At 36.4% G+C, this 14469-nt stretch overlaps 1 protein-coding gene across 10 annotated transcripts in view; it reads right to left on the bottom strand.

Moving 5' to 3' along the window:
• LOC148041033 (uncharacterized) overlaps nucleotides 1-14469 on the bottom strand; it is a 136943-nt gene that overhangs the window by 27200 nt on the left and 95274 nt on the right. For 2 of the 10 annotated variants that reach the window (XM_087675889.1, XM_087675899.1), the window contains exon 4: nucleotides 11836-11965. In XM_087675889.1, coding sequence (XP_087532015.1) covers nucleotides 11842-11965 — 124 coding nt within the window. In that variant the 3' untranslated portion in view covers nucleotides 11836-11841. Of the gene's footprint in view, nucleotides 1-9157; nucleotides 9297-10207; nucleotides 10490-10513; nucleotides 11601-11835; nucleotides 11966-14469 lie in introns of those variants that run through there. The other 8 variants (XM_087675874.1, XM_087675866.1, XM_087675842.1 and 5 more) reach the window with 8 other exon arrangements.

Below are 14469 nucleotides of genomic sequence, written 5' to 3'. Positions count from 1 at the left end.
TAGTTGTGTGGCAAGCTTCAAAATTAGGCCTCTTACAATTTTTATCAGGAACTTCTAAATCCAAGGTTTTGTTGTTGTCTTTAAAAAAGAAACATATAATCCCTAGTTGTCTATTCATTTTGTACTACCAATGTTTCATGATTGTGATTGTTAGGTTCTTCTTATGGTTGTATTTAGGTTGATCTGACCTCACACAACATCAAGAGTATTACCTCATTGAAGGTACTAGAAGAGTTTGTGAGTTGTCTTTTATTGGATCTTTTTGGCTAGACATGTTGTGAGGCACTTTATACAAAATTTGTTTGACGTGTTTTTATCCAATTTGAGAACAAAGGCTCACCAACCGTATTTGAGGTGCTTTTTGAACTACCTTTTGGTCTATTGGCAAAAAATTTAGCATTTATCATGGGGTTCTTCATCTGAAGGAAAAGGCAAGAATAAGGATGCCCCAAACAATTTGGTGGTGAAACTCAGTGAAATTGATACTTTGGTAGATGATGCAGTCCTACTATCTATCTTATTGAAGAATGACTTGAAGCCAGATGAATCAACGATGATAGACATGCACACAATTTTGACCCATGCATTGAAACCTTTTCCAGTAGAAATCTCACAATCAGATGCATAGTTATACTTTACCATGACAGTGCTTACACTTTATCATCTTATCCCATCAGAGTGCTAACATTGTTTCTGAAAATTACCACTTGGTACATGATGGAGCTTGTCATATGTGTAGTTTCTGACACTCAAGGACGTTACGATTACTTACTTTTTTGAAAAAAAAGAGGGGTAAAGCCCCTCAATTGTCTACATCCGTGTGGACAATGGGGTGGCTTTGGCCCCCTTTTCTTTTCAAAAAATTTAGAACATCACTAGTTTTTTGGGGGGGAAAAGGGTGAGGTAGAGCCCCTCCATCATCCACGTCCACGCGAACGATGGGGGGGCTCTAGCCCCCCTTTTCTTTGTCAGCAACAAGAGTTAGCACGTCAATGGAGACGCTAGAGAATAACATAAGTCTCCATGGAAAACATGGTTGTTTGCCATACAATGCTTTCTCAAACTCCTTGAATCTTCATCTTTTGGCCTTGGTTATCCCTTGAAGTGTGTCTCTCCAAGCATGCTACAATTGCCTCTAAATCATATTGATTTCCCCTCAAGTGGTTGTTGAGCTCCCCCCTTTTGGTCTTCTCCCCCACCCCCCACACTACCCTCCATATGGTCTCCTCCTTTCTTTGTCCGTCAACGTCTCTCGAATCCTCCTTTTCCCCCTTCGAGATTGTCTTCTGTCTACACTCCTTTGTCAACCTCCTCTCCTTCACATGGGCTTGAAAATTTGCTTATTTGGTCTTGAAGTTAAGGGCAGTATGCTCGTGTTCATGCAGCAAAATCTCACACATGTAGCAACACTCGAATAAACATGCAATTATCTGAATTTCCACACATAGTTAGATACACAAACCATGCATACACACATACATAATCAAACACACTTACACAGTTATATAAAGATGCACACATGCACATAAGAAAACCATATACATAAATACCCACACATGAGCACATAGATAAAACTTTACGTAGTCTCACATGCATACATGAGCACATAGATAAAACTTTACGTAGTCTCACATGCATGCATATAAGGCACATCTAATATGCCTCCACATATAGACATTTATGTATGCACGTACTATCACATATGCATGCATCCACTCTCACAGAAACAGAGGACTTATACACAAAATCATCTTTTCACCTCTCTAGTTTTGTAGATCAAGTACACTCACCCCAATCCCCCTTCAATATCTCAATGAACAAAGATGTTGAAGATAAAAAACCCGATTCTCATTGTGGTGCCATTTTTGTGTGTTTTGCCATTTCCTTACCAGTTGATCTTACTCTTCTAACTTCTAAATAAGAGGAGAAGTAAGATGGTTCCATGTTGTGATCAGGAACGGGATGTTCTTGAAGAGATGGAAAAGGTGGACATACTTAACAATCATTTAGGTTGTGAGGAACAAGTCAAATGAGGGGTTTGAGATGTTGGCCAATATCCTTCATGTTTGAAGGATTGCTTGCATACTTGAAATAGCTATCATAAGACAAGAAAGATGCAGTCTACAACAAGTGCACTGGCAAAATAGGAGAAAAATAGCGTAATTGGCTTATTGAGAGGGGTTTTAGTACATGGGCCATTCACTAGAACAGCTTGCTCATGGTGCCTTATGAATAACAACTACAATTGAGGGCCATGCAATTGAAATGAAGAGACATCACACTCTTCATCAACCTTGTGCTCATGAAGAAAGATTTTTGCAAACCATGATGAGAAGACCACTTGAAGGCATCTATGACTAAGTAGCCATGGCAACTAAGATCTTCTTTGACTACTAAAAGCCATTCAATTTCTCTCCTCTTTACCACTTCTTCTTTCTCTTACCAACTTTTAAGAGATATTCTCATACCACCTTTCCCCTTTGTGAACAAAAGAAAGATTTACTCCTGTTAGAATGGGGTCACGAGTTATTTTTGAAGAAAATATGTTTTGAGTTAGTGTAAATAAAAGATCCATATCCTTGTTTTTCAAAAACCACCATATCCTTGAACTCCTCTAAAGGTGTCTCAATTCCTTCATCTTACTTGTTGTCTTAGTTGACTTACAATAAAGGGAGAACTTTGAACATGCTTGTAGTCCTTCTTATGTCTTCCTTGATCATTTATCCCATGTGGATTCATGGCTTGAGATGATTGCCCTTCGACAACGACCCTTAGTGAACACCACCAACAATATTATTTTAAGACAAACTATACTTGGGCATAAAGATATCATCAACACCCTGCCAATATAGTGTTCCTGCGATCAAGGAAAATTTCAAAGCTTGTTGTTTGATTTTCCTCTTTTCTGACTTCGATAAACCAGCTCGAGTCTCTCCAGTTGATAGATAATGCATAATAGCAGCATACCAAGATGGGATAGAAGCTCTATTAATTTTAAACATTTCCTCAATATCACTTCCTTCAGCCAAAGTCTCTTTCGGCTCCCCGAAATCCACAAGGCATTCCACAATACCCTGCAGCCTCGGTGGCTTACTCTTAATCTCATAATCGAGCTCCTGCAAAGTGATTAACCACTTTGCCAAATGATCAGGCGGTTGCAGCTTGTTCATAAGCAATCTAAGCCCTTCCGCCTTCGTATAGAATACGACCTTCTCATAGAGGATGTATTGTACCTCCTTTTGATACTAAAAAGCTTGGTAATAGTCACTCTAGGGTGGATATTTACAAAATTCATATTAATAGTAAAATATGAAAAATAGTTCACTTTTAAAAGAGTATATGCTAACTAAATATGACACAAAGAGCAATTCATATATATGTTAAACTAGTGTTCATACATGGTCGTCAATAATTTTATCTTGGCAAAGAAAGAAATGTATATTATTGCATCTTTTGAAGTACGTTGTTGTATACAATGTTTGTGATCATATTCTCATTCTTTTTATCCAATAGGACTTTCACACTATGCGAATATTTTATCCTTGAAAATATAACATACAGTTGACCATGTATAAATACTGGCGTCTTCAAATAAAGCCCAACAATAGATAGAGTTTATTTCTGCGACTTGTTGATTGTCATATCTAATGTTAATTGGATGTAAAATGTCTTTGTTTCATAGTAAATGATAATTTTTTAGTATTGAAAATAAAAGTAATTTGGGGAATAAAAACTCATTCGCCCACATTTGTCCATATTATTATCTCAACATCTATCACTTTTCTCATGAAAGCCCGAAACCTCTTCTTATGGTCAACCTTGTACATATGCATCTAAAAACATTGCGCGTATCCATAATATACAACTTCAATAAAAGCTAAGAGCTTGATGTCAATATTAACATTATCATATAAACGCTCAATAACTCTTGTAAACGTTTTTAATATGATATCATTACTTGTTACTACGTGTAATGTATATTGTAGCTTCTTTTGATACTAAGAAGCTGGGTAATAGTCACTCTAGGGTGGGTATTTGCAAAATTCATATTAATAATGAAATATGAAAAATAGTTTACTTTTAAAAGAGCATACGCTAACTAAATATGACACGAAGAGTAATTCATATATATGTTAAACTAGTGTTCATACACGTTCGTCAATAACTTTATCTTTGCAAAGAAATGAATGTATATTATTGTATCTTTTGAAGTACATTGTTGTATACAATGTTTGTGATCATATTCCCATTCTTTTTATCCAATAGGACTTTCACACTATGCGAAGATTTTACCCTTGAAAATATAACATACAGTTGACCATGTATAAATAGTAGCGCCTTCAAATAAAGCCCAACAATAGATAGAGTTTGTTCTTGTGACTTGTTGATTTTTATAGCGAATGTCAATCGGATGTGAAATACCATTGTTTCATAGTAAATGATAATTTTCTAGTATTGAAAATAAAGGTAATCCGAGAAATAAAAACTCATTCATCCACATTTGCCCCTATTATTATCTCAACATCTATCACTTTTCTCATAAAAGCCCTACATATCAACCGTGTACCATTATGCATACCTCTTCTTGGGTTCAGATTTCTAAGAAGAAGAATATGTGTATTTATCTTCAGCAACAATAAATAATGAGAAAATCCACCTCCAAGGTTCAATGTATTTAAATACTCAACAAAGTAAAAAAATGAGTTATCTGTCTCTGCAATCGAACTTGTACTATAATATTGTGTAATCTCACATGGCATTAGTTGCAATGTATGATCATTCAAAGTAGCCACCTTTGTATTCTACGAGATAAGTATAGCCCACTTACTATAATACGATGTGTAGTCACCCACATTGAACACGTCAATGTAGACACTATCAGTCAAGGTTTCAATAGATTTCTCTTTCAACACCATGCTAAGTGTGGAACATACAACTTATTACTATTTTTTGTAATATCCACTTCACCCCCCTATTCCTTGAATCCAATAAATGAACCCATTGTCCACTACTCTACCAGTTGTTGACACTCACATATTCCCAAATAGCCTTAGTATCCTTATGTAATGCAACAAATCACAGTAACACAATGGAGCATTAACAATATTCTCACGTATTCCCTTTACCACAACTGGCAAGACCTACCTAGGATCCCCTCTAAATAAAACAACCTTTCTACCAAATGGCTTATTATAACTCACGTCTCTCAAAGTTCTATCAACCGCTCCAAAGGCATATCCATGGGTCATAGGAATCTCATTCCACAAAATAAGGCTCAACTGTCTCAATAAATGAGCAAGGTCACTTTGAACAAGAATGTTACAGGTGGATGAATTATTTAATTCTAGTGGGATTTTAAATCGTGAGTGATCTTTATGACCACCTAATAGAAGCAAGGCAACAATGCCACATGATGCTATTACCAGTGCTATACAGCCACCACTGCGCACCTTTGCAAGAAAACATTTATATAGGAAAGTCTTCCCAGATTCACTAGGACCATCCAAAAAGAATATATCCCCAGTATTTGCGTAAACAACATTCATAAGTGCACTAAAGGTAATTCTTTGTCCCTCATTCAACATTCCCTCCATGGATTCAAAAACCCTACGTTATTTCGATGTGTTGTATATATATTCATCTTGCAAAGGGGGTTAGCATGTAGTTAAGAGTTTAGTTGATGAGATTCAGGCAATCCATCAAAATCAGAGAGTCTTCACCCTATATGGCGTAAAAGATCTTGTAGATGTAACAAAGCCATGTTAGATGCCTCATGTTGTAGAACACCAAGAGAGGCATGTGTTGTAGTTGTAATCTATACATGATATCCTCTACCATTGGTACCAAAAATCTTTCCCATAGATGCTAGGCCGAGCTGGCTCACAAAAGACCAAAATTGTGACAAAAAAAATACAGAGTTGAGCATTGTTTGCACAGAGGCAGCTTCTTTCAAGCACACAACATACTCATTTTCACTCTCCAACACACCCATTGCAATGCAAGCATCCCTAAAAGTATCATAGATCACATTATTGACAGCACTTGGATCTTCAAAAGAAGTACATTCTCGACACTCTGTTAAAAGCATATGCAAATAGTAGAGCTCACCATAGGTAGGCACCACAAAATGAGTGTGTTATTTTTGCGAGCTTTCAATTTCGTGCAATTGAAACTAAATTTTTGAGCTTTTTGAAACAACCTTGGGTTTTTTCTACAAATAACATTGACATTATTGTTGAAACTCTTTCTACCCTCCATACCAAAACAATTTCTCACATAGTTAGGTGGCATTCTTCATAAATCCCACTCCTTTGGTGCCACTTCTACCTCTTCTTCATAGGTCGATGTTCCCGTGTTTGGCACACTTATTCCACTTGCAAAGGGCTTGACTAGTATCTCTTCATCCTTCTCCTCATCCTCGATATATCTCTCTTCCATCGGACACGACCCTTATTGCCAGCCAATTCGCACTTGCCTCATCTAACATGAATCTAGCAAAGTCAGGTGGCCACATCAAACCATGATGGAATTTTAATTTCTCCAAAACAAGATTTGAGACTCTTCATCCTCCTCTTTAAATTTGTATATTGCAATCATCTACAATGCTCTCATGCTAGTTGATGATTGATACGTTAGTACAATATTTGCTAGTAACAATTCAATTTCAATATAAGCTATAATAATATTTCCACATATATGGGATCATAAATAAAATAAGATATAGTTGCCCACCCATCAACCCTATGGGTGTGATCAAAGTGCATCCATGCACTTTGTAGATCTCCAGTCCATTATAAATAGAATAAGATATAGTTGCCCACCCATCAACCCTATGGGTGTGATCAAAGTGCATCCATGCACTTTGTAGATCTCCAGTCCCTGCTCCCCTCATATGATTCACTAAGTCCACCCATGATGTTGGCCCCTTGGTGGACATTTTAAATAAGTAGCACTTCTTCTTATTAGCATCACCTTACCCTGGAGATCTACTTCCATGGAAAATTGGGATGACTGGACATTTTTGCAAAAGAAGTATGTTGACATACCCATCACTAACAACCTGACCTTGATTAGCTCTCTCTTGTGAAATAATATCTTTGAACCTATGAGTTTACTAGATGGTTATTTCAAATGCAGGGCATACAAAGTTAGTAGAAAGTAATAATACACAAGCTTACCCTTTATTCTACAGAAGTGACATCATTTCTTCTGAAAAATAATTAAGGTCCACCTTAGTCACTTGCGATATGTCTTCTTTTGTCAAAGATTCAAACATCTACTCAATGACTAGCATTTGTATTTTTCGTGGGCCGCCCCTCTTTGCAATCTTTAGGAATGTGTTGACAAGGCTCTTTTTTCATCTCGAGACTTTAGTGTTTAGCAACATTCAATTCTTGTCCTAATGCTCATTCCCAAAAATATTCCAAGCCATATATTTGATAGGGACCAACCAATGTCATATAGTGCTTTAGGCAAAGACCATGTTTGATGTCCACAATTTTATGATGTTAATATTGATATCAAGCTCTTAGCTTTTATTGAAGTAGTACATTGTGGATATGCGCAATGTTTTTAGATACATATGTACAAGGTTGACCATAAGAAGAGGTTTCAACATACTCAACTAATAACATACAAATACATTGATTTAAGGATTTAGAATATTTTATGACGTTGCATCGATGTTTATTATTACATATTGAATGGTTCACAAATATTTGACCAAGTATTATTGTTATTGAAATAAAATGGTCTGTATTAGTTTTTTCCATGTACTCATATTGTGATTTTTGTTCAATACAAGTGCTAACGAAAGAGGTAAGACTATCACATCACCCATGCGATTACCAATAGAAAGTGTATAATTATTCTCTACTTCAACTTCGCATATTTTGCTCGAGGATGAAGATTTTGCTAATGATTCCTTAAAGAAGAGAAAGCTTTGTTTCTATTAGACATCTTAAAGACATTGTATTTTTTTATTGACATCAACCATTTACATATGGTACTTGAAAACTGTCAGGTGTCTTATACTTCACCTTCGTGGCTTGCTAATGGAAGATATGATATCTTATACATTTTCATCATGTCATGATTGGTGAAAAGAGACCAAACATATTAAAACCTGACTCTAGTTTACCTGGAAACGTCTTGCTTAGAGATAAAAATGATTCCTAAAAAAAAAAAGTTTCGTTTTGACTAGGTCTCTTAAAGAAATTCATTTTGTGGTGCTTTGTCTTGTTTTAATTATGACCCATTTCAATGTAACATTGTTGTTTTAAAATATCGCACAAAGCAAACATGTGATTCCTTACATTCGTGTAAAGAGAAAAGTTCGTAAATATAGTGCATAAAAGAGATTGTTTCTATGTCTAGCTTTATGTATTACAAATTTTATAAACTACTTTTAGTTTTAAGTTTGATGAGAGAGAGAGAGAGAGAGCAAGCATATGTCTTTTTACGATCGTGTATAGATGAGATTGTATGTATATCTAGCATTCTCTATTTCATAATGTGAGAGAAAGAGAAAATGAGATAAGAGAACATACAAGATGAAGAGATAAAAAAAGGATTCATAGATAATTGGGAAAAAAGAGAGAGAGAGTACGCAAGAGAAATAAAACCTCTTAAGAGAAATTGTTTTTGTGATGCTTAGCCTTTGTTTCAATCATAGCCCATTTTAGTATAACATTGTTGTTTCTAAATATCATGCGAAGCAAACATGTGATTTCTTACATCTGTGTAAAGAAGAAAGTTTGTAATATGATACATAGAGGAGATTGTTTCTATGTCTAGTGTTCTGTATTACAAATTTTATAAACTACGTTTAGTTTTAGGTTTAATGAGAGAGAGAGAGGAAGGGAAAGAGATAAAGCAAGCACATCTTCTTACAGTCGTGTATAAGTGAGATTATATATATATATATAATCTCACTTATACACGACTGTAACATTCTTTATTTTATAATGAGAGAGAGAGAGGGAGAGAAAGCAAGCACACGTCTTCTTATAGTCGTATATAAGTAAGATTATACATATATCTAGCATTATTTATTTTATGATGAGAGAGAGAGAGAGAGAGAGAGAGAGAGAGAGAGAGATGAAACATCTTGGAAATGGAGAGATGAAAGAGAGAAAAAGAAGAAATAGATTATTAAGCGAAGTTCACAAAGCAACTTTGCTTCCCGCTTTGCACATCTTGGAAATGAAAAGAGAGAGAGAGAGAGAGAGAGAGAGGAGAAATGGATTATTAAGTGAAGTTGTCATGCTTTACTTGCCACTTCTGCACGAAGCCACCTAGCAAAGCGCGCACGAAACACTAGTATAGATTATTGTTTGTGCAAGAAAGAAATCAAAAAGCAAATTAACTATTCAATGTAATCATATGGTTAACAATTGAATCCTTTTAAGGTGAAGTGTTGTATGGTGATTGCTAGAAGAAAATACTAAAACCATCAATTAGTAGTATTTCATATTTTTTTAAAGGCACAAGTTTATAAAAATTGACAAAAACCATCAATAAATACTATTTCGTTTATTCATGAGGAGTTGCAACATATGAAAGTGTCTCGATAAGAGATGTATTAATAAGCTTCATTGCAATGGTGGTAGGAAAAGGGCTACAAAAACTATGGGACTTACAAATTGGTAGATATTATCTATTGTTAACAATTTTGTGGGTGGGATGGAAATGTAACTTATGCTCAATTGAATAGAATCTTGAAAAATACATACAAGCATGCATAAATGTGTTCAAAATAGAATTGAATCATATCCATGTCGCATGCAAATACTGCATTTAAGAAATAACAAAACGTGAACATTCACCAAGGCCAAGGATGTGTTTCTTCAAATTGCATGCGAGTCTAAAATGTACATCATTCAAGTGAAATGCAAGTGAGAATCAATACTATGCTTTTCCTATATGAGAAATATTCAAGACGATGTGCTACTATATTCTCAATTGCTTTGCCTCTAGAAATGTCAATCATCATTAGGCCACCTAAGTATTTGCACTCCTTAATACAATCAAGCAGTGTTGTGCTTTTCATGGGATCATTATTAATCAAGTCTTTGCTACATCAAAATGGAGAGAAATCCCAGGTCACCTTTCTACCCTATATAAATTTTGATTCTTGAATACTTAAAAGTTCATCCCATGCATATATCATTTAAACAAATGCTATGCATGGAGTGAAATATCACAATTGACAATAACACCCCAAAATATCCCTAGTACTATTGTATCATTTACTCCAAAATGATTCCCCAAGCTTATTCTAAAGCAATTTACAATCATTCATGATGGTGTCTTCAATAGTCTCAAGAAATCCTTAGACTCTCAAAACTCCTAGCATAATACAAGCTCATATTCATTGAGAGCAAGATGTGACAATACTTTTGATAGTTCAGAGACGTGTCCTTCTAAGATTCCAGAATAAAAGTGTTCTTTGGATGTGAATCTCCCTAAGAAGAGCTTTTCACAATATCTTCATGACAAAAGTAGATAGGGAAAATAACAAGCAAGTAAACAATATAAAATCATATGAGGAAGCCACTTGAAATGAAATTTCAAGCAACATTGCACACAAGTAAAACTCATGGACAACCTAGACGAACCAAAGGTACACCTCAATTCACACAACCCACAGAGGTTTTGAAAAATGCTTCTTTGGAATTCTACATCTTACTTTCTATGCCAAAAACGATAGATGTTTTCGACTTTTAGTCTCAAAATAAGCCAAAAAATAAGCAGAGTGATGCATTATGTGGACAAAGCAAATGTGGGGTGTTTGAAAGTATGAAAATCACACTCCATCTGGGCTAAAAGAACCTGACCTCTACATGTCTGGTAAATCTCAAAGGTGTTCTATATGCATTCTTTCAAGGTATTTTTCAGCAAACTAGAAGCAGTCTCGTATACTGTCACATAAAACGCTTACAGTTAAATTTGCCACCTAACAAGACAGTAAGAGCGCTTTTATGTTCAGTCATAATACTAATGAGTGGTTCTTTGATAATGTTCCACTAGTGCTTGACTAAAGTCAGAAAGAAAGATTGGCTGCATGGCTATAATCCAGCCACTGAGTAAGCATACACATTCATAAAAGCATTCAACCAGTGTGTCCCGTGTTCCAGCGAACATGTATGGATTTATACCACTAGGGTGGAACACTTTCAGCATGACCAGCAATTTTTATACATCTTTCAACCTTCATTACCTGAAACAATCTGAGATTGTCCGGTAAGTGTTGAGGACGATAGTTGATGAAAAGTTATCCAGAAGACTCTTCACTCAAAAGGCCCTGGATTACTTTGAAACAAAGCAATTCCTTTGGGTTGTAGTTTGAAGACCTACACTCCATAATGTCATTATCTATTCCCAGAACTAGTGCACATACTAGTTCAATGCATGGAGTTATTGAACTGGGAACATGCTCTCCTTTCCCAAAGTGTTTCTAGTATTAAACAAGCATGCATCAGTACAATCAGATGCACTTCACAACATTTGTTCATATACATGATGCCTGCTGAGTCTGCATTCAACAAGCACTAACAAAGAGTAGGATAAGTTTAGCTCTGCATTTCTCATATCCTAGCCTGCAGTGTATTTGAGTGTTATGTAAACAACTTGCATTGTAACCACATCATTTCATGTGTTTAAAGACCTCTGGATAAAGAAAAGTTACCCCCAAAAATATGATCAACTGGCAAGAATAGATAGTCTTTACCAGTTGCTAGCCTTAAATACAGTCTCAGAAATTAAAAATGAAGAAAAGTCACTGAATCTTTTGTAATAGTCAAGAATAGGAGAGTGCACAGGTCGTGAAAATACCTTAACTCAAGCTTTTCTCATTACATTTTTCCATGAAGGTGGTGGCCCTGCATCAGCTGAATGAGCCCCAGTTTTCCCATGGTCTTCCACTGAATTCTGTCCTTCAGTGAATTTCTTTAGTGGAGGATCCCTGAAGTTTCCAAGACTTGTAAGCACCAAAGTCGAGTTTGAAAATAGTAAAATTAACTTTTTTATTCATTAGTGTGCAGAATCCAACAAGGATCACTTCGTTGCAGAACCTTGAAATGAGTAGAACATGATGCCAGATAGATAAGATCACAAAGAAGAAAACATGGACTGGTAGAAAGTGATTGTATGGAGGACTCAGTTAGGGGCAGACCATACAAAACAGTGATGCAATTAAATAGAAAATTTAACCAAATATGTGGATCTGAACAACACATTTTGCAAGACCGTAAGCAAATAATTGAAGCTCAAGTTCAAAACAGAGTCTGATCAGCCTATAAAGTATTGGCTGCTACACCCTAGAGAACGCAATGGGTAGAGGGTTAATGTGAACGTAAGGACTGAGATTGGGGTAGTACATTTGTAGTCCAAAACTTGTTTTCCTAGTAGGGTTACATAGATAAAAGATATGATCAAAGAGGAGGCTAGGGCATGTACATGCATTAGACCATAAATATCAGAACCAGAGAGCCTTTTTCAAATTCACAGTAAATACAAAATCAAACAGACCTGAGTTCACTGCTGGTGTTGCAACAAGTCAAACAGCCTGGTATATGGAATCAGGCCTGTGTTTTCTTGCGAGAGAAGCCCTCTCAGCTGATCCTTTTGCTGGAGCAACAGCATTCAGCACTTCCTCACAACCTTTGGAGCTATTAGCATTTAGCAATACATGCTTATGTCATCTCCCAGTTGTGACCCCTATTGCTGAGTCAGTGAGGGAACTTTAAGGAGCTCTGATACTTTGGTTTGGAATGGCAATATACTTCAATGCATAACGAGTTGTGGTTTTGCCATACCTGATTATCCTTCATACTGCATGAAGATATGGTTTTTTTGCGCAACTACACTCAACAGCCCTCTTCCTATACATCTTTATCTTTTTCTTTGAAATTGCATTTAGCTTTGTACTTTGATCAAGTGGTGACAAGTGTAATGATTGGTTTGCCACTAATCATCCCATACTTGGCACAATTTTATAATGTCTTCTTATGAATTGTAGCTGTAGGCATCCTATTCATGATATATATACATGGCACACAACTGCCTCTATGCAATATTGCTTAACTTCTTTCCCCCTAATGAACATGGCACTTTTGGCCTCTATAATGCTACAATTTTGAAATTTGCACCAGCTATACTGTTTTTCAAATAATCTTCACAACATTGTTTACATATTCTCCCTCTCCATCTATGTAGACGGTACAATGTATTTTATCGTCTGACATTATACAAGGGCTTTCAAAGCTTTAAAAGTCCTCAAAAACTTCTGATTTGTATTTCTTTGCATAAACCCATGTTTTCAATGACTAGACATCAACAAATTGTACCTTAATCTGAACCCATTCAAACTAAGCTTTAATGGTGTCCATACATCACTAGCTTCCTAGCATCAGAAATCAATCTTCTAAGTAGAAATTTATTTGTTAAGCATACTTCATAATACCTTTCAGCCACTTGACTCACAACTAAATGAATTTTAATAAGGTATATGCATGACACCTAAGGGCTTTTGCTCTCTCCTTGACAAGGACCCCATAGGTACATCATGATATGAGTAACAGCACAATTAGTGCTATCATCTATACACATGAGAGAAGGCATGATCTGTAGGTAATCAGCTAGTCAACCCACCTGAATGTGTATCCTATATTTAGATCTCCAGAATCTGTATACTGATCCTTTTAACATGTGCTAACTGCATGAACCGTGTATGCCATAGCCAGAAAGTCTCCACCATGAGATGAATCATTCTACACACACACACACACACAGACACACATATGTATGCATGTACACACGCCTGCGTGTGTGTAGCACTTGAGAGAAGAGTGTGAGGCATCTATAAATAGACAAGCTACCCACCACTCAACCTTAATCCCATTTGCAAGTTGCAGGTGCCTCTCTCTGCTGTCCACACCCTGTTCGCAGAGGATATCTTAGCCAGAGCTGCTGCCCATTGTTGTCTACTAGTTGGCACCTGTTCTCCAGGCTTTTGCTGCTGTACCGGACCTTCTACCAGCAACTGACTGCTGTCATAGGCTGGAACAGCCTGTGTTTACTGCTTCCACATCTCCTACTGCTGCCGCACAACCTGTCAGGTTGTTGCCCTGCTGTCCATGCCAGCCCTGCTGCATTTACCTATTTTCTGCATTCGCCCTGCCTGCCCCATCAGCAAAACCTGCATTTTGCAGTCTACAACATTCACACAACTGCCACATCATCACTGCTGCCTGTGTTTGCAGATTTTGCTGCACTGATTGACCTTGTCTGTCATTGGTTCCAGCTCCTACTGCTGTGTTAATTATTTTGTGGCAATGTTTCTCTTTTTTTTTGCATCCAACAGTATATCAACCTCAAAAAGAGTGACTATGGGCCTAATGGATTAACCTACATTTGAGTTGTTACCACCACCATAACTTCAATCTCTACCTCTATACTGTCCTCAGC

Source organism: Lygodium microphyllum, chromosome 1 (genome assembly GCF_053477565.2).
Source record: "Lygodium microphyllum isolate KBCC chromosome 1, Lygodium_microphyllum_v1.1.10, whole genome shotgun sequence".
NCBI lineage: Eukaryota > Viridiplantae > Streptophyta > Polypodiopsida > Schizaeales > Lygodiaceae > Lygodium > Lygodium microphyllum.
Note: the sequence above shows the minus strand (reverse complement) of the source record. Positions and strands in the feature narration are given on the sequence as shown.